The sequence below is a fragment of the Chrysemys picta genome, chromosome 5 (genome assembly GCF_011386835.1).
Source record: "Chrysemys picta bellii isolate R12L10 chromosome 5, ASM1138683v2, whole genome shotgun sequence".
Classification (NCBI taxonomy): domain Eukaryota; kingdom Metazoa; phylum Chordata; order Testudines; family Emydidae; genus Chrysemys; species Chrysemys picta.
In genome coordinates, this window is record NC_088795.1 from 122,601,380 (window position 1) to 122,622,349 (window position 20,970).

General features: G+C 46.9%; 2 protein-coding genes across 8 annotated transcripts in view; both read right to left on the minus strand.

Moving 5' to 3' along the window:
• Positions 1 to 13,000, minus strand: part of DOK7 (docking protein 7) — a 143,958-nt gene extending 130,958 nt beyond the window's left edge. For 4 of the 7 annotated variants that reach the window (XR_010601946.1, XM_065598256.1, XM_065598255.1 and 1 more), the window contains exons 1-3: positions 12,809 to 12,998; positions 12,585 to 12,630; positions 4,288 to 4,518 (exon numbers count right to left, since the gene is read on the minus strand). Coding sequence is in view for 5 of the 7 variants with exons in the window: in XM_065598256.1 (XP_065454328.1) it covers positions 4,288 to 4,518; positions 12,585 to 12,630; positions 12,809 to 12,862 (331 nt within the window). In the remaining 2 variants the exon portion in view is untranslated. Of the gene's footprint in view, positions 1 to 4,287; positions 4,519 to 10,503; positions 12,513 to 12,584; positions 12,631 to 12,808 lie in introns of those variants that run through there. The other 3 variants (XR_010601945.1, XM_065598258.1, XM_065598257.1) reach the window with 3 other exon arrangements.
• Positions 13,001 to 19,201: 6,201 nt separating this feature from the next.
• Positions 19,202 to 19,621, minus strand: LOC103306717 (succinate dehydrogenase assembly factor 2, mitochondrial-like). Its single transcript, XM_042855672.1, has one exon. It carries the CDS (start codon positions 19,619 to 19,621, stop codon positions 19,202 to 19,204), a length of 420 nt encoding a protein of 139 aa, XP_042711606.1.
• Positions 19,622 to 20,970: the final 1,349 nt, after the last annotated feature.

The window sequence follows — 20,970 nt, forward strand, 5'->3', positions numbered from 1 at the left end:
CCTCCTTCTTCAAAATGAACCCTCCTCCGCCATGTCAGGCCTCTACAGGCACTTGCGTGGCTGCTGAAATCGGAGGGTGTGAATGGAGGGTCTCACTTTGACACTTCCTGCTCTCACCCTCCGGCCTGCTCTTTAGAAAGGAGCCACTGAGCGTTGACCCCTCTCTGGCTGTTCTGAGTTGCTCTGATGTTTCCTAGGCTGAAGGCGGGACTAGGAGCTGACTGAGCAGGACGATACCCCAAGAACTAAATAGGGGTTGACTTTATGCAGGGGCTCCTACCCATCCTATTCTCCCAACAGTCACAGACTCTCCTCCCCACACGTACTATCCATGTGGTTCAGTAGACAGGACAGCAGGCTAGGTTCTATTCCCAACTATGCCACTGACTCACTGCCACCTTTGACAAGTCGTCCCCAATCTCAGTGCCTTGGTTTCCCTACCTGTAAAATGGGGATAATGACGCCTACCCATTTTTGTGAAGCACTTCGGGATCTAGGGATGAAAGGCGCTGATTACTATTGTTATTGTTGTATCCCAGGAAGTTAGCTTATTCTCAAGTGACAGACACCTGGAAACTGACCAACTTCCTAAGGATTATCTTGATCTAAAGTATTACTACGTATTTAAAATGTATATTTATTTCCTCTGCATCACAGGCACACACTAAACCCAAAAGCTGCCTATTCATCATTAAAATCCACAGGAAAGCACTAAAGAACCAATTCTTAGAACTATTCTTCCCTTCCCCTTGACTAGATTTTCTCACCTTTAAAATGTCAGGAGATTTAACGGCATCTGATCTTTGCTTCTCATATAAGTATTCTGCTGTATTCTAGCTAAAAAGCAACAAAGAGTTCTGTGGCACCTTAAAGACTAACAGATGTATTGGAGCATAAGCTTTTGTGGGTGAAGGCCCACTTCGTCAGACGCATGTAATGGAAATTTCCAGAGGCAAGTATAAATATGCTGACAAGAATCAGTCTGGAGATAACTAGGTTAGTTCAATCAGGGAGGGTGAGGCCCTCTTCTAGCAGTTGAGGTGTGAACACCAATGGAGGAGAAACTGCTTTTGTAGTTGGCTAGCCATTCACAGTCTTTGTTTAATCCTGATCTGATTGTGTCAAATTTGCAAATGAACTGAAGCTCAGCAGTTTCTCTTTGAAGTCTGGTCCTGAAGTTTTTTTTGCTGTAAGATGGCTACACAATAGCAGATGTAAAGGTAGCCATCTTCATTTGATAACTTCCCTAAGGTCTTAACAGAATTAGCCACACAGTAATTCAAGAGAAATGTAAAAGGAAGCCAGAGAGAGAACTCACCATACCGCTACTTATGGCCTGGCCCCGAAACACTGCTGGGGAACAAATCTACGTTCAGGTGATGCTGCTTTTCCGCTGTGTGATTATGTAACACCACTTATTTAGAAAAATCCAATACACTACCAAGTGAAACCAAATCATCACTGATTATAGAATGTTCCTTGTTCAGTCTTACATCAACTTAGACATCCCTTGGAGGTTACTTCTGTTTGTACAAGATGGAGCTTTGTAAGTAGCCCTAGGTTAGAGGCTACCAGACTGTGAGCTTAGTGGTTCTGTTCCACCGCATCTAAATGATGAACAGGGTAACAAATGGTTGCAAACTCCAATGCCTGCATAAATCAAAGATCTGCAGCTAGAGTTCCAGAATCACCCCTAAAATGTGCCAAGTCAACACCTAGATTTAAGCACCCCAAAATTTGAGGAAAGTTTAGATCTGGATAGAAACTTTGTGGTATAAGCCCAGCTCTGATGTAGCTGTAGAAAGCAGCAGTTTTTCCTACCTGAAATATAACCTTTTCAGTGTAGTCCCCAAATCTTCACTCCCACTCTACACAGAAATACAGAACCTGCTCAGTTATACTTAGGATCTTCTGTTGAGATGTGTCTGCATTCCTTATTTCCTTTAACATCACTATCCTTTCCCCTGCCCTTAGTCCTTCTGTGACCTCCTGTCCATCAACATCCCTGACATCTCTGCACCCGTAGGCTTACTCTCTCATTTTCCTCAGTTTTATAGTTGGCTCCCCTAATTCCACTGGATCCTCTAACCCTGACTCTCTTGCCTCTTTCTCCCACCATCCATCTCACTAACCCTCTCTGTATCTATTCACTCTGCAAAACACTTCTGGAAGAAACCCTCTACTCCAAGTTTACCCACTCCTCCTTCTGTTCTGCCATCTTCCTTGAAAAATAGCTCCACTTCTCCTCCCTAATGGCATTCCATACCTATAACCCCCAATGCTCATTTGCCACCTTTTACTGCCCCCTCAAGTCCTTAACCACCATCCTTAAATTCATAGATTCAAAGGCCAGAAGGGACCCCTCTGACCATGTAGTCTGACCTCCTGCATAACACAGGCCATATTACCTCTCCCTCAGCCCAGGAGCTTGTTGACTTCAAGGAGAAAATTGTCAGGTTCTCATGTGAGTTTCCTCCATCCCTTCCTAATATCTTTTCCTCCTTTACCGCAGTCAGACTCTGAGGTCTCTTGCTCACTGTCTGTTTCCAACTCCTCCACCCCCCTCCTAGTTTTGTCCCATTGCATACAAGCACATTTTTTTATCCCCATCTTCAAAGAACCAAACCCCAAACAACTACTGTCCCATTTCCCTGGTTTCCTTCACATCTAAACCGAATGGACAGTGTACATCCACTGCCTTAACTCACTCTCCTCTAAATCCCTCCTGAATTGCCTCCTGTCTTGCTTCTACTCCATTGAAACTGTTCTCCCCAAGATCTCCAAAGAGCTTTTCCTGATCAAGTTTTACATATCCATTCGGTCTTTTCAATAAGCCCCGTCCTTCACGCTGCCAACTGTGCCAACCTTCACGCCTCTCCAGTTCTTTCCGCCACTCCCATCTCCATGCCTTCCACACTGCCCCCTATGCCTGAAACAACTTCTCTATCCTGATATAGTTGGTTCCCCCTACACCTCATTCAAGTCCTTCTTAAAGGCTCACTTATACCACACACACACATCCAGGCACACAAACTTATATCACATGTTTTCCCCACCCCAACACTGCATTAGAGTGAGATCAGACAAACCAAACAAACCCTGCCAAGCTTGCACCCTCCTCCACCTTTCTCAGTGCATCTATTCTTATCTGCATTTGTCTTTTAGACCAGTGCTTCTCAAAGCCGGTCCGCCGCTTGTGCAGGGAAAGCCCCTGGCGGTCCAGACCAGTTTGTTTACCTGCCACGTCTGCAGGTTCGGCCGATCACAGCTCCCATTGGCCGTGGTTCGCTGCTCCAGGCCAATGGGGGCTGCGGGAAGGGTGCCCAGCACATCCTTCGGCCCGCGCCGCTTCCCACAGCCCCCATTGGCCTGGAGCTGTGAACCGCAGCTAGTGGGAGCCACGATCAGCCGAACCTGCGGACGTGGCAGGTAAACAAACCGGCCTAGACCGCCAGGGGCTTTCCCTGCACAAGCGGCGGACCGGCTTTGAGAAGCACTGTTTTAGACCATAAGCTTCTCAGGGCAAGGGCTGTCTTTGTATAGTGACAAGCCCGTTGCCAACACTTAACAGGTGATAAACTATACATAAATAATAACGATGGTCAGTAATACTAAATATATGTCCTCATGCTTTACCAAACACTAAAAGCCAATTACCCTGGATTATCCCCATATAATAAATTCTCAGCCACTACAATGCATTTCAGAGCTACAGAACTGAAAATGAAGGACATACTAGAATAAAGCTAAACATACAGGTGAGAATGGCATCTTTACTGTGAGATTCTCTCATTACATGTACTTGAGAGGGGGTGTTCAGCAGCACTGCACATTATCTGGTCTTTTGGACAGAACTGGGGAGTGGGAGTCAGTCATTCCTGGGTTCTAATCATGGCTCTGCCACTCATAGTTTTTGTCCTCCCTGAGCACAAGGATTTGTCATGAATCCACGTGCTATAGACACAATTAAAAGCTAAAGCTGACAAACCCCTGACCTGAAGAGCTAGGACTAGAGCCCTGGCCTCTCAGCTCCAAAAACCACAAGCCTTTAATATCTGAGCCAAAGAAGATAGTAGAAGCACGTTGACAGTTATTACCTTACTCTCTCTCTGTGGCACACCTCTAGCGGGCAGTACACACACGTTACACACTGCACGTGACAGCTGATCTGGAGCTCACAAGGAATGAGGCTCTTTGCTCCAAGGCCAGCGACAATCTCGGCCCTTTCAACTAAGGCTTTGTTTGCGTTCTTTCCAAAAGAGAAGAATGTGACAAGACAAAGGTTACCTTCCCCCAAACTGTACCGAATCCGTACATCCCATGCATACATAGTTTCCTTGTTGTCAAATCCCAGCATCACGACTTGAGATAGACAGATGATAGCAAGTGTGTGATTTAAGCCCTCATAGGAGAGCCCAGGATCCAGGCCACAGATGTCTTCTAAGGTCACGCTGCTCCTCTCCTTATGTCCTTTGGCTCGCTCAGATTTATCCTTGTACACCAACATGACTAAACAATCTGAAAGAAGCAGAGCTGTCAGAGAACTTGATGAGTAACGGAACACAATTCTCAGTACTCAACTCGAGAAAACACTTTTGGCAACTGTAGACTACTGAAAAAAATTGTGAATATTCTCCAGGCTGTTTTTAAGGTGACTTAAGATAGACAGGGAAGAATACTTTTTACAGATGAATGTGTCTCTCTGGAATTCTGCCTTTCAGCTTTATTTCCTGTCAAAACTATGCTTAAATTATGATTTTTAAAGTTATAATCTTACTTTTATAACGATGAACAAGAACAAGGGTAAAGAATCTCTTCTGGATAATGCCAATAATGGATCAGGTAGAGAATCACTTAAATCTATGCCCTCTCATTTTTAGCTAGCATTCACACTCATATTTCCTTTCTTAGAATTCACTGTGTTCTGAAGTGTAGTATTTGATGTAGGGCCCAAATCCTGCAATTCCCTGTGTGTGAATGGACTGCTGAGCCTGGGCAGAGCCCCACTGACTTTCGGGGGCACCGTGCAGGCACATCAGTCCCCTCTTGCACAAGAAGTTGCAAGGTTTGGGCTTAAATTGTATAAGTCAACATTTGATGCTTTATGTTCAATTTCTTTTTATTCATGGTGTCTGTGTGAGCCCCTGTAGGATGTGTCCAGGACTTGAATTATTTGCTTAAGATTTGATGTTTGTGTTTTTATTTTGATGCTATTATACTGTTGGTATTCTTTTGATAACAGTAATTGTTACACTTTTTAAATTATGTTTTAAAATCTAGTCTCACTGTAAGTTCCATCATTATGACGGTCTTCCTCATCTCAGGCTATGCAGTGGTGCAACAGACTGTACACCCAGTATTCACCCCTTGCGCACTACGGTAATAATCTTTGTATAAAGTATGCCTTGTGAGGTATCATTTGAAAACTTAATTTGCTGGTCATTACGGTCCTGGTAAAATATCTCTAGCAACACTATATGTAAAGTTACAAAATTCCACTGTATGGTGTTACTAAAACATATTCCAAGTCTGAGGAGTGGTCAAACCAGTTCCTCAGAGACAAAAGATGAGCTGATGCCTCAGGCCAGGTGTAAACAAGATCAATGGGCCATTACTTACTAAGGGTACGTCCAGACTACCTGCCGGATCGGTGGGTAGCGATCGATCTATCGGGGATCGATATATCGCATCTCGTCTAGACGCAATATATCGATCCCCAAACGCGCTCCCATCAACTCCAGAACTCCACCAGGGCAAGCGGCGATAGCGGAGTCGATGAGGGAGCCGCAGACGTCGATCCCGCGCCGTGAGGATGGGAGGTAAGTCGAAATAAGATACATCGACTTCAGCTATTCCTGTAGCTGAAGTTGCGTATCTTACATCAACCCCCGCACACACACACACACACACACACACACACAGTGTAGACCAGGCCTAAATGGCCATTCTTTAGCAGGAAAGGGGACTTGGGCGAAAAATCTACATTTTAGCAAAGAAACAGCATAGTATTCCCGTCCACATAAACTTTTTGTCTCCTGAATCTCAGCTGGAGATGCTTCTCAAAGGAGGAAGAGGACTATAAAAAGAAAGGGGAGACATCCAAAGAGCACCCCTCCCTCTGTCCATTGAGTCACTGCACCAGAAGGAACAAAGGAAGCAGCTGTTAAACAGAAGAAGGGGTCCTGGCCTACCAAGTTTGGCCAGTAAGACTGTTGAGAGCATGTGGTGGGAAAAACGTTTACTTTGAATTTAACGTTGTTTGTTAAGTTAGGCATTAGTTGTGTTTTATCTTTATTTTTCTTGTAACCATTTCTGATTTGTATGCCTCATTAATTGTAGTCACTTAAAATTCAGCTCTTTGTCGTTTTATCTAAACCAGAGTGTTTGAACTGAAGAGTTTGGGAAACTCCATTTGGGATAACAGGATTTGTGCATATCATTTGTATTATATGAGCTTGTACTGTCCAGGAGAGAGCTGGGCAATACAAGACATACATTTCTGGGGAAATATCTGGGGAGTGTGCTGCAGTATAGTTCAGGCTGGTAAAAACCAGGGTGCGACTGGCAGGCCTCAAGTGCACACAGACATAGCCTCTAGCAGTGGGATGGCCAGCTGTGATTGGAGCTGGAACAGGAACAAGCATGGTCAGGAGCATACATCAGAGCTACCAGGCAGCAGGGCGTATCCCTGACAACTTAGTGACATTGAGTGGCTGCTTTCATTAGGAGCCTACCTACCTAGCTTGGGGTCACCTGATTAGACCCCTGCTTGGGGATTCACTGGACCCTTAGGACTCCCAGGTAATTACGTCTGATGACTCATCAGACTCAGGCTTACGGATGACTCATCACACAAAGGCATCAACACCTTGCAGGGCTAACCTCTTCAAATCACTGCGGTAATTTACAATGTGCAAGTGGGCAGCCCCACGGACATCAAGAGGGCTTTTTGTAGGCACATCAGCCCATCTATGCACTGTAAAGCGCAGGTCCAGGGCCTAAGTCAACTGAAATTCATGACCCTAGGATTAACACACATGAATGTACACATTTTGTATACTTTATAGACATGCATACGGTTTTCCATGTGCTTCATGTCATAACCAGCAATTTCCTTAATTTCCTAAAATTAAGGTATTAAATATTAAAAGAGCTAGTGTTGACATCAGTAGTAAAAGTAGTACATCTTTGTGATGCTCTAAATTTAATGAAAAACATGCTTTTAACTTGATAGTGTAAAAAACCCCTACAACATTCCTTATCTATGTTACAAATAACACCACTATTGCCAACTCCATGCAGTCAAAATTCATGAATTAGGCCCCCAATCATGAAATTTTAAATATAACAGATTTGGGGTTCTTTTTGTTTGCTTTCTGGTTTCTGAAATTTTAGGCTATACTTGAGGAACACTTCCAAGCTTTTTCTCCACAACCATGAAATATACTTTAAAAAAGAAAAAGAAAATGAAAAAGAAGAAAGAAAGAATGAGACGTAATCATATGATTCCAGGAGCTACAGGTTCAAGAAAAATACCCAATATGATAAATCTCACAATAAAAACCAAAAAGTGAGCAAGACTGTAACACCATAATTTATTAAAATAAAAAGGATTCTTTTTTTTACAATTTTTTTTTTTACTTTTCACTACTTATGAGATTTAAATTGTCACTCCCCGGTTTCTCAGACTAAATTTCCATGACTTCATTAGGAATGTTGCCTGAGTGAGGGCTGCAAAGTTAGGACAATATCATTCATTTATTATTTGCATTTCTTTCAGCTTTGACAGTGAAAACAGATGAGCCAGTAGTAACCCCTTTGTTCATGATCAGCGTCACTCTTTTTGAGTTCTAGCAGAACACTGCAGTGTTTGAATTATAGACACTTCAGGGGGATATTTCTTTGTTTAAAAAACAAATCTAGTGGATCTTTTTTAATATCATAGAAACATTTGTTTTGGTTTTAAATTTTGTAAATTCTTCAGGTTTACAAAATGTAAAATTGGCAACAGTTTGTCCCAACAGTCTCTGGTGTGGAAATGGAAACAAACCCCAATCCTACAACCCAATTCTCATGGGCAGACTCCTGAGCCTGCATGCCGTCCTGTTGACCCCTATGTGACATTAGTTCCAGGGTTAAAAGTGTCCAGGGTTTGTCTGCGCTATCAGAATGCAAGATGGGGGCCACTCTTATTAAGAAATATTATAGTTGCCATGTTGTTAACTTTTATTATTTGTTGCAGATGTTGCAGCCTGGACAGGAGCTCAGACTCTGAAGCTGGGCAGGGCCTCCAGAGCCTGAGCTGAAAATGCCATCAAGACTAAACACAGTAAAAGAGACAGTGAGAGACAAAAAGACATCTTTTAAAATTGGAAGTCAAATGCTACTGGAGAAAACAGAAAGGAGCATAAATTCTGGCAAGTCAAATGTAGAAGTATAATTAAGCAGCCCAAAAATAAATTTGAAGAACAATTAGCAAAAGAGTCAAAATCTAACACCAAAAAAATAATAAGTACATAAGAAGCAGGGGTTACTGAACGATCGAGGTGCTAAAGCAGCACTCAAGGAAGACAAGGTTGTTGCAAATAAGCTAAATGAATTCTTTGCATCAGATTCTCACGCCTCCCTCAGCCATTCTTTTTAGGTGACAAATTGAGGACCTGTCCCTGGTTTAGGGATCTATAGAGGACATTTGGGAACAAACTGATAAAGTGAACAGCAATAAAACACTAGGACTAAATGGTATTCACCCAAGAGTTCTGCAGTTTCATATTTGAATTCCTTCAGAACCACTATGATATGTAACCTATCACCCAAATCAGCCTCTGTACCAGATGACTAGAGGATAGCTAATGTAATGCTGATTTTTTAAAAAGCCTCCGGAGGCTATACTGGCAATTACAGACCAGTAAGCCTTAACTTCAGTACCAGGCAAATTAGTTGAAACAATAGTAAAGAACAGCATGATCAGAGACATAGATGAACACAGTACGTTGGGGAAGAGTCAACACTGCTCTAGTAAAGGAAATCATGCCTCACCAATCTACTAGAATTCGGTCACAAGTATGTGGACACGGGTGATCTGTTTGATGGAGTGTACTTGGACTTTCAGAAAGCCTTTGGCAAGGTCCCTCACCAAAGCTCTTAAAAGTAAGCAGTCATGAGACAAGGAAGGAAGGTTCTCTCATGGATCCGTAACTGATTAAAAGATCGGAAATTGGATAGGAATAAAGGATCAGTTTTCACAGTGGAGAGAGGTGAATAGTGGGGGTCACCCAAGAATCTGTACTGAGACCTGTACTGTTCAACATAGTCATAAATGATCTGGAAAAAAGGATAAACAGTGAGGTGGCAAGGTTTGCAGACAATACTCAGTTACTCAAGATAGTTAACTTCAAAGCAGACTGTGAAGAGTTACAAAGGGCTCTCACAAAACTGGGTGAGTGGGCAACAAAATGGCAGGTGAAATTCAATATTGAAGAGTGCAAAGTAATGCACACTGGAAAAATATAATCCCAATTATACATACAAAATGATAGGGTCTAAATTAGCTGTTACCACTAAAGAAAGAGATCTTGGAGTCATCACAGATAGTTCACTCATCTGCTCAGTGTGCATGGGCAATCAAAAAAAGCTAACAGAATGTTAGATACCATTTGGAAGGGGATTGATAATAAGACAGAAAATATCATAGTGCCACCATATAAATCCACTGCAAACCCACACCTTGAATACCGTGTGCAGTTCTGATCATTCCATCTCAAAAAGATATTAGAATTGGAAAAAGTACAGAGAAGGCAACAAAAATGGTATAGGGTATGGAACAGTTTCTATATGAGCAGAGATTAAAAAGACTGGACCTGTTCAGCTTGGAAAAGGGACAACTGAGGTCTATAAAATCATGAATGGTGTGGAGAAAGTGAATAAGGAAGTGCTATTTATCCCTTCACATAACACACAAACCGGGGTCCCCAATTAAATTAATAGGCAGGAGGTTTAAAATAAACATAAGGAAGTATGTTTCACCCAACGCAGAGTCAACCTGTGGAACTCATTGCCAGGGGATGTTATGAAGGCCAAAAGTGTAACTGGGTTCAAAAAACTGGCACTGGTCATTGTCGGAAGACAGGATACGGGACTAGATTTACATTGGTCTGAACTCGTATGGCTGTTCTTAAGTTCATTAGAACATATCGAACCATAAATGAAATTCTTACAGTAGTTGACAGCTTAGTCAAATACGAAATAGTTGCCAAATTGTTCATCTCAGATCAGGTTTCCTAGCTGAATGCTTCACAGTAGCTACTGTTGCATAATCATTCTGTGTTGCACCTTTGGTTTTCAATATTTGGTTTTGTCACCTTTTGTTTTAACCTCTTCCTAAAGATGTTTTAATAGACAACATCTATACAACAAAATGAAACATCACAATCTCAAGGTCTCACTGGAGGAGTGCATTTCACAAACGTATCGGGATCCACAAGGAAGATTAGTGCAGCTTACCACCTCCTTTGTCCTTGATACAGAAATGCACCCCAGCCCCATCCACAGGGTGCAGATTCCCTTCCCAGCAGGCTGTGCTGTCTCTTAAGTGAAATAAATGGATAATCTCAAGCAGGGATCTTTAGATTTAACTCCCATAGCTCACACTTACTTCCAAGCGAAACAACAGGAGCTGCATGTGCTCGTTTTTTATGAATGTTAGGTGTGGCGCTCTGACGCCTGGCAACTTGCCATTAGAGGGCTCAGTTGGGCAAAGAATGGGCATCCCTCCAAAGAGGTGAAAAACAGCTGAAAAAACTACATTGTACATTAACTAACAGACATTTTGGATTGCATTCTTGCACCTGTTAGCAGAAACAGCTGCAAATGCAAAATTTAAGAGCTTTACCGTAAACTGTCTAAAGAAATGAAAACTAAAAACACATCAAAGAAAGGGCACCCTGGTTTATGGACATTCAACAATCACGGTCTATTTTAAATAATAAAAAATAATACATTTTAAAGTGTAGAATCAGCATTCATGTTTTGTTGTTCTGCCACTTTCTGAAGAATCTAGTTTCCTACTTTGAGTACCTAAAGTCAGGAACCTAAGTTCATATTCGGAAGCCTAAACATTAGCTTTATGAACAACAGACTTTGGATGCTAAATAGAGATGTAGGTGATATAATCAGCATGTAAATATTAATAAAAACAAGAATTTAGGTTACTAAAATAATGATACAGGTACCTAATTTTAGGCACATACATGTGAAAAATGAACCCTAAAGAAGATAAAGTATAAACTTGAGACCAAAGCCAACAAATAGTTCATGGTGATTCCGAAATCAGCTTTCAGGTAATGCAGGCTCACATACATATGTGCATTCCATGTGACACTGAAAAATATTTCCAGATTTGAAAATATAACAGCACAGTACTGACCTAGCCTTTCAACTAAATGATTTTCAAACGGCCCTAATAAGTTTACTAACAATTCAGGAACCACCCCTTCCACCAGCAAAAAAGGCCACTTCCAAAGTGGTCAGATATTACAAGAGAGGAGCCCAGATTAGATGGAGCAAACAACCCAGCGGCTAAGAGTCCTGTGGCATCTTATAGACTAACAGATGTATTGGAGCATAAGCTTTTGTGGGTGAATGCCCACTTCTAAAGCTTATGCTCCAATACATCTGTTAGTCTATAACAGGGGTTGGCAACCTTTCAGAAGTGGTGTGCTCAGTCTTCATCTATTAACTCTGATTTAAGGTTTCACGTGCCAGTAATACATGTTAACGTTTTTAGAATGTCTCTTTCTATAAGTCTATAATATATAACTAAACTATTGTTGTATGTAAAGTAAATAAGGTTTTTAAAATGTTTAAGAAGCTTCATTTAAAATTAAATTAAAATACAGAGCTCCCTGGACCGGTGGCCAGGACCCGGGCAGTGTGAGTTCCACTGAAAATCAGGGTCCCATAGGTTGCCTACCCCGGTCTATAAGGTGCCACAGGACTCTCTGTTGCTTTTTACAGATCCAGACTAACACGGCTACCCCTCTGATACTTAACCCAGTGCTTTGAACAGGGAACAGCAAGGCTCCACCAGAGTTTGAGCAAAAGGGGTAGCAAGCAGCCCCGAATACATGAGATGTGTGAACTTGAAAAGAAATCGAGTCCTGCGCTGCTGCACCAGGACCCAGCAGTGACCCCCAAGAGGGTAAAGCGAGCCAGCCAGACCTCGAGGGAGGAATCATGAAGCTCTCCAGGTCTCCGCGCTAGCCCGGTGCCTTTCCCATGCTCTCTTTCGATTACACTTTGGGGCGCCTTCCATATCCTCTTGCTATTTCTAGCTGCTTGGCCCTTGCCAAGTGACGGGCTAATAGAAAAGGAGGGAAGAAGGAGAAACCAGCCCAGCCCACTGTCTGGGGAGGTGCTGCTAAGCGGGGGTGCGGGGAGAGTTTAATCTCCTCACCACCACCCTCCCACGGCCCAGGGGGACGAGCTCCCAGGTCGGTCTCCTCTGCCAGGAGCCCGGGGGAGGGGGATTTGTCTCCCACTCCCCCGCCCGTGCGAAGCGCACAGGCCGCCGCGGCTGCACTTACCTGCTACCGGGGAGGGTTTGCGCAGCACCAGCCACCTATTCTTCCACTGCAGAGAAACAAGGAGACATCAGAGTTAGCCCGGGGCCAGCTCTCCCCTCCCCCGCCAGCCAAGCAGCGCCCGGGGCTAAGCGCCCTCCGGGGGTGGGGAGAGAGGGGGCAGTCCCTGCGGGGGGGCTCCCCCTCCCCTGCAAGCACAAAGCCGCGGGAAGGTGCAAAGCAGCGACCTTTTTTCCATCTCTCAATTTGACATGACCCTCCACCACCACGGAATCCGTCATCTTCAGTCATGATTCCGGAGCCAGACAGCTGCTCCCGGCGGCGCGACGCAACGCGGCGCTTGCTCGCTCCCGGGGCCGGGGCCGCGGGGTCACTTTCAAAATAGCTTTATTAGCTCTCGGCTGCACGCGGACAGCCGGCCGGGGGGGCGTGCGCCAGCCGGAGCCACGCGCGCCCTGCGGCGGCACGGCCGAGCCAATGCACCCCCCCCCCATCCCGAGCCGGGGGGGCTGGCTGCGCTCCGGCCGGGCTGGATTCAAGGGCTGGGACAAGTGGTTAGACACGGTTTGAAAGATTCCCCCTTTTCCCTCGCCTGTGTGAGCGGGCGGCAAATACTCACATGGGCACAGCCCTGAACTTTGTGTAAGGGGACTGTTGCCCCCTTACTAACATTCAGTGGGGGTGTTTGGGTTGCTAGCTCCCAGCACTAAAAGGGGAAGGGTCGATGGCAAATCAGGAGCCTGAGACTGACTGTCCCCGGGAACAATGGGGAGAGGCCAATGCTCCAGATCAGCCTGATTGACAGGGCGGGCAGGCTAATCAGGGAGTCAGGAGGCCAGAGGGGGTCCCGTCCTCCGTGTGAACTGGAATGGCCTGAGACAGACAGAGTGGGGCCGAGCTAAGGAGAGAGCAGGGGCCCGAGCCGAGCTGCTGGGAGCAGAGCTGCAGCCCCAAAGCCAGAGCACAGCCCAGAGAGAGCAGAGCTGTAGCAACCAGAGCCAGAGGGGCCAGACAAGCAGCCAGGAAGCAGGTCAGAGCTGGGAGCAGAGTCACAGAAGCAGCCTGCAGAGCAGAGCTGTGCTGGGGGCAAAGTTGCAGCAACCAGAGCCAGAGAGGCCAGACAAGCAGCCCAGGGAGCTGAAGGCAGAGCAGCAGCAGCAGCCGTGCTGAGGCAGAGTGGAGCTGGAGCCGGGGCTGGAGCAGTCCGGAGCTGGGGCTGGGGCAGTCCGGAGCCGTGTGCAGTCCGAGTGTGGTGAGCAGCTGGGGAGAGTGAGGGGAACCCTGGGCAGTGGGCCCAGCACAGGGAGACGCCTCAGCCAAGAGGCCTTGCAGGCCAAACTTGCAGGGGGATCATAACCCCGACCGGGCGGGGGCGACGCTGGGAAGAAGGGTCCTGCCACCTAGAGCCTGAGAGCGTGTGGCCACCACCAGAGCAAGTGTCCAACCCGCAGCGTCCCTGCAGCACAGACAGGGCCTGAGAAGCAGGCCTGGGACCTACAAGGAACAGACTGAACTGCCCTGACGTTCCAGAGACACTGTTTGTAATGTTCCCTGCCACAGAGCAGGGTGATGTGTTTTCCTTTAACCTTTCCCATTTTTTCCTTATTCTTTTTTAAAATTAATTGTTAATTAAACAACTTGTATTTGCTTTAAATTGTATGGAATAATCAGTGGGTCAGGGAGGTGCCCAGTGCAAAGAGAGTACCCCGGAGTGGGGACACCCTAGCCCCTGTCCTAGGTGACCACAGCAGGGTTGGGGGTCGAGCCCCCCAGGAATCCTGGGCCCAGCCTTGTTGGGGTTACGAGGACTCAGCCAGACAAGAGAGTGGAAGGGGAGCCCTCAAGGGCAGGGAGGCCTCTGGGTAAAGGAAGTGGGAGCGGGGACTCAGATCCTTTCGCTAGTCCACTTCACCGGGGTAGTGCAGAAGCCAGGAAAGTTCCCCACAATAGCGGGATCATTCCCCCGCTTACATAATTGGCGTCACGAACAGGATCCTATCCACAGGGTCCATCCCATTGGTTTTCTGGTTAAGTTCTAGTAGCATGGTCCGGGCCTAGTTGAGCACCCTACCATGGCTGGAATTGAAGAACTACGAACCCAGTTTGCTGAACTTCAGCGCAGATTATCAGACCAAGCGGAGGCATTACAGCAAGCTAGAACTGAACAGAGAGAAGCCTTATCGCTGGCCAAGGCAGTAATAGACCAACAGACAGCAGAAGCTAAGAAACCCCCTACTATTTACGTCCCACGGGAGCGGAAGATCACGGAGTTTGGTGGCTTCCCGACTAGACCAGGAGACATTACAGTAGAGGAGTGGGTCAAGTCTGTGAAGGCGGCTCTGCGTGTGCTAAGGGTACCTGAAGAAGATCATGTGGACTTCATAGAGGAGCACCTCAAGGGCCAGGCCAAGGCCACAGTAAAGTTCATGGCAGTGGCAGACAACAAAGATGTGGAAAAGGTATTTGAACTCCTCCTAAAAGTGTATGGAGACAAGGTACCTATTGGAACCCGACTAAAGGAGTTTTTTGAGAGAAAGCAGGAGCCTGGTGAAACTGTCCGGGCATACGCATATGACCTCCAGGAGAGAATGAGCAAAGTGGAACGGCGAGACCCTCAGCGAGTTCCAGACCCAGATACGGTTCTGAAAGAGCAGTTGGTGCTGGGGCTCCGTGATGACTCCCTCCGACGTGAAATGAAAAGGAGGTTTAAAGAAGAGCCCAGTAAGAAGTTCCATGAACTCATGCAGGCTGCCATTATGTGGTCAGAAGAAGAGGAAGTTCCTGTGGCAGAGGCGGCCAAGCCTAATCCCCATACACGAAGTGGGGGCCTAGTGAATGCAGCTGCTGGGGAAAAGGTCCTGCCCCAAACAGAGCTAACATTGGAAAGCTTAAGTGAAGCTGTCCAAAAACTGGCGGTCCAACAGGGGGAGATGCTGAAAGTGATGACCGAGTTGATGAAAGAAAAGAATCCCATTAGTATGCCAAAGTATCCAAGGGCACCGGGATCCCGAAGAGCCCCACTGAAGGATGAGCTGGGAAGATACATTTGTTACACTTGTGAAAGGCCAGGACATACTAGCCGAGAATGTCCACTGAGAAGGAGAACAGAGTCCCAGGCACTCGAAACCAATGGGGCACCAGGAGCAAGTGGTCCCTCTACAGTAGAAGGCCAAGCAGTGGCAGAAGGATTCCTAGGCCTGTCCTTTGTGGAAAATCCCTCTGCATACAGTGTTGAGAGGAACATGGGCAGTGCCAGCATATCTAGCGATTTCTGTAAGCGAGCATTTGGAGATTGTCTAACTGCTGAAGTATGTATAGCAGGGGTGAAGACCAGATGTTTGTTAGATACTGGCTCAGAAGTCACCACCATTACTGAGTCGCATTTTCAAAAATATCTGAAGGACAAGGACCTGACCATGCACAGCACACGGTTTGTACGTCTAACAGCTGTTAATGGACTGGCAATCCCAGTGGTGGGGTGCCTCGAAACAGACATAGAGTATATGGGCCAGACACTGCCAGGAAAATGCATCTTCATCCTGAAAGACAAAGCCTCAAAAGGGAGCCATATAGGAGAAGGAGTCCCAGGGATTCTAGGGATGAACATCATTAGTGAGCTGAAGGAGCTACTGCTGCCAGGAGAAGGAACCAGGAAGATGAACTGTCACGAGCACTCTATGAAGAATGCTGTGCTGAGTAAAGTACTGGCTCGAGAGGAGAGGCAGAGTCTTTCCCTGGGCCCCACAAGGCATATGGGAAATGGTAAAGTGGGCAGAGAACGGAAGACCATTATTCCTCCTTGGAGAGGGAAGATCCTTGACGAACACAGCTGTGTACCAGGAAATGAGCTGCAGGTGATGAAGGAGAAGGGAGGACGAGTTACCTTTCTTCAAGAAAGATGTAATGGGAGACTGCAAGTTCCAGTTCAAGCGGCACGTCAAGGGCTGATTCCTGCATATGTGGCTAACATAAGGGCGTTGCCAGAGAAGCATCAAGAAGTCTTTTCTAAGAATGAGATGACCAATTATGATGACCAGGTCAAAGGTCACCATGACAGGCTGAAGACAGCCTGGAAAGTTGCTCTCAGAACAACTAAAGACAGAGCCCAAAGTAGGAAAGGGACTTATGATAGCAAGTCCAGTGGGGCTCTCATCAGATCTGGTGACTGTGTACCACTTCGTAGCCGTAGACGCCGGAGATGTAATAAAATACAGGACAAATGGAAGCCAAATCCCCCCACTGTGATCACCCACAACAATCCCGAACTGCCAGTGTACGCTAACCAGCCTGAACGAGGAGGTCCTGGGATAGTAGTACATAGGGACCAGTTGAAACATTGCACTCTTAGTCCAGACAGGGACCATAGGAGGCGTAGATCAGTACGCCCTAAGGAGGCTGAAACCAATTGGGAAATGGTTCTAGTCCCACAAACCGAATACAGAGGGGGACAGAGTGGGGCAAACCCAAACCCTAACAAGAATGGCCAGATCCTTCAAACTGACCCAGTATTACCCGAGGATAGGAAAATAGAAAATATGGGTAACGAACCGCCAGTCTTAAGAAGGTCCCAGAGGGCTAATAAGGGCGTACTTCCTGTTAGACTTAAAGATAATTATGTTATTGGTTCTATGTAGTGTTTTAATGAATATTGTTATGTATGGTATTAAGAAGTAGATGTGAAATGTTAAATGCTAAATGTTCTTTTAATAATTGCTAATGGGTTGTTAATATACAATGATATGGGTATATGTTGTTACCATGGGGCCTGGATGTACCGATGTAAATATTGTGAATGTGGCAGTATTTTAGCAAGGGGGAATGTAAGGGGACTGTTGCCCCCTTACTAACATTCAGTGGGGGTGTTTGGGTTGCTAGCTCCCAGCACTAAAAGGGGAAGGGTCGATGGCAAATCAGGAGCCTGAGACTGACTGTCCCCGGGAACAATGGGGAGAGGCCAATGCTCCAGATCAGCCTGATTGACAGGGCGGGCAGGCTAATCAGAGAGTCAGGAGGCCGGGGGGGTCCCGTCCTCCGTGTGAACTGGAATGGCCTGAGACAGACAGAGTGGGGCCGAGCTAAGGAGAGAGCAGGGGCCCGAGCCGAGCTGCTGGGAGCAGAGCTGCAGCCCCAAAGCCAGAGCACAGCCCAGAGAGAGCAGAGCTGTAGCAACCAGAGCCAGAGGGGCCAGACAAGCAGCCAGGAAGCAGGTCAGAGCTGGGAGCAGAGTCACAGAAGCAGCCTGCAGAGCAGAGCTGTGCTGGGGGCAAAGTTGCAGCAACCAGAGCCAGAGAGGCCAGACAAGCAGCCCAGGGAGCTGAAGGCAGAGCAGCAGCAGCAGCCGTGCTGAGGCAGAGTGGAGCTGGAGCCGGGGCTGGAGCAGTCCGGAGCTGGGGCTGGGGCAGTCCGGAGCCGTGTGCAGTCCGAGTGTGGTGAGCAGCTGGGGAGAGTGAGGGGAACCCTGGGCAGTGGGCCCAGCACAGGGAGACGCCTCAGCCAAGAGGCCTTGCAGGCCAAACTTGCAGGGGGATCATAACCCCGACCGGGCGGGGGCGACGCTGGGAAGAAGGGTCCTGCCACCTAGAGCCTGAGAGCGTGTGGCCACCACCAGAGCAAGTGTCCAACCCGCAGCGTCCCTGCAGCACAGACAGGGCCTGAGAAGCAGGCCTGGGACCTACAAGGAACAGACTGAACTGCCCTGACGTTCCAGAGACACTGTTTGTAATGTTCCCTGCCACAGAGCAGGGTGATGTGTTTTCCTTTAACCTTTCCCATTTTTTCCTTATTCTTTTTTAAAATTAATTGTTAATTAAACAACTTGTATTTGCTTTAAATTGTATGGAATAATCAGTGGGTCAGGGAGGTGCCCAGTGCAAAGAGAGTACCCCGGAGTGGGGACACCCTAGCCCCTGTCCTAGGTGACCACAGCAGGGTTGGGGGTCGAGCCCCCCAGGAATCCTGGGCCCAGCCTTGTTGGGGTTACGAGGACTCAGCCAGACAAGAGAGTGGAAGGGGAGCCCTCAAGGGCAGGGAGGCCTCTGGGTAAAGGAAGTGGGAGCGGGGACTCAGATCCTTTCGCTAGTCCACTTCACCGGGGTAGTGCAGAAGCCAGGAAAGTTCCCCACAATAGCGGGATCATTCCCCCGCTTACATTTGGGAGAGGCGCTTGGCTGTGTAATGTAGGGTGACCAAATAGCCACTGTGAAAAAACGGGACAGGGGGTGGGGGGTAATAGGCGCCTAGATAAGAAAAAGTCCCAAAAAAGAGGACTGTCCCTATAAAAATGGGACATCTGGTCACCCTAGTATAATGGGCCAGGGTGAAACGCTGGATCCCCACCCACCCTAAGGCAACTTCGCCGCTGATCCAGGGGATGAAGCGGCGCCCTGGTCCCAACGTCCCGGAGGAACCCTGGGAACTGGGTTTGGACCCTGATCTAACCAAGGGCTGAGCTCCAGGTGTCGCTTCAAACACTCACGTAGTCCCATGAAAGGCCAGCAGGAGAATTCGGGTGTTCAGTATTGGGCACGTGCTTAATGTGCTGGGCCAAAGCCATGGCACTGAACTCTGCCATTTAGAGTCATCTCTACCTTTCTTTTTTTTTTTTGTAATGCTATCACGTTCTATTTCTCTCGCACCAAGATACTCACCATGACACCATTCCCAAACACCTCCGGGGTGGGCTTTGCTTTCGTTGCCCAGTAGTAAATATCCCAGTCGTTGCTGGGCTCGTTGATCAGACAGTCATAGAGGTTCAGCTGCCGCTCGATCATGCTGTTCAGATTCTCCTTTGCAAAGAGGCTGAGCAGCAGGCAGTTCTCCAGCATGCCTCGCTTCCTGCTCTCGAACAGGCTCTTTTGGCCTGCAGGGGCTCGCTGGGGCGCTCCTGCCAGGGGGGCAAGGGGATCTCCAGCAGGTCCTTCCGCGAGTTGGCCGGGGAGCTCCCCCCGATAGCCGCATCGGGCAGGGAGCGAGGTCAGGCGGGGGGCGCACAGAGCCCGTCGGAAGAGAGACAGGAACCAAAGCCCCATCGCCGTCGCCATCCCGCTTCCTGGGCCTGGCTGCTCTATTCCGGCCTCCCACACTCTCTCATCTCTACTTTTCATAGGCAGGAAGACAAGAGTCGGGATTAAGACATAAATACTTGCTTCGTTATCCTATGAAACGTGAGCAATGCTCCCTACTGCCACTCTAGCCCCATCCCCTTAGATTGGAATTTGGGCACATTCGTTCCATTAGAAACCGAAATATTCTGTGCTTCATCTCAACCCAGAAGTGAATTTTCCCAAAAAGTCTGAGCTAATCGTGTACGCAGTGCCATTGAGGTACATGGCAGTACACAATTGCTCTACATGTTTATTATTTATACTGGAGGAGATTTCCCAAGGCACAAAGGGCAGTTGGGAAATGAAGGGGAGTTAAGCAGTTAATTGTCTTGTGTGTCTCCGCACTCACTCACAGTGCCCAAAAGTGTGCTAGGTGCTTTACATTCAAAGACTAAGGGCAGGTCTTCACTACGGGGGGGGGAGTCGATTTAATATACGCAAATTCAGCTACGCGAATAGCGTAGCTGAATTCGACCTATCGGAGCCGACTTACCCCACGGTGAGGACGGCGGCAAAATCGACCTCCGCGGCTCCCCGTCGATGGCGCTTACTCCCACCTCCGCTGGTGGAGTAAGAGCGTAGATTCGGGGATCAATTGTCGCGTCCCGACGAGACGCGATAATTTGATCCCCGAGAGATCGATTTCTACCCGCCGATTCAGGCGGGTAGTGTAGACCTAGCCTAAGACAGATCTGCGCCTGGAAGAGTTTACGGTGCCAAGCCTCTCTCTTGCAATCCAGTGCACAGATCCATTATAATCAATGGGGCACTGCACAGGTGCAAGGATCCACACCTCATACAGATCCTGTTGCAGGATTGAGGGCTATATGAACAAAAGGTAAATTATACCAAACAGAAGTTCTCCTCTCCCTTGGAGGAATATACAGCCCAGGGTGCTATAGTTTGACTCCTTACAAGAGGAATTAGCTGCCACCAGATTAGTGGAAAACTGCAACAATAAACATCCCTCCGTTATAAGATAATGCCAAATTTCTCTTTTTTTAAATGTATTTAACATAATATAAAAGTTCTATCACAAAATACTTTCTGGAAACTCCACTCAAGAGCGCCTCAAAGATGATATAAGACAAGATGCTGATTACTTGAGATGAATAATTTTTTTTTTCTTTTCAAAAGGGACTGCCCAAGATAATGAAGTGGAACAGTCCCACTTAATTTTAACCCCTAGCTGATAGAATAAATAAAATTGGTTATGTATTTGACTGCCTTAGATTTACATAATTAAACAATGAATTAATTAGAGTCGATCATTCTAAAAATATTTC

Coding starts and splice junctions, on each gene's coding strand:
- LOC103306717 (XM_042855672.1), bottom strand. CDS start 19,621: ATGGCGACGGCGATGGGGCTTTGGTTCCTGTCTCTCTTCCGACGGGCT.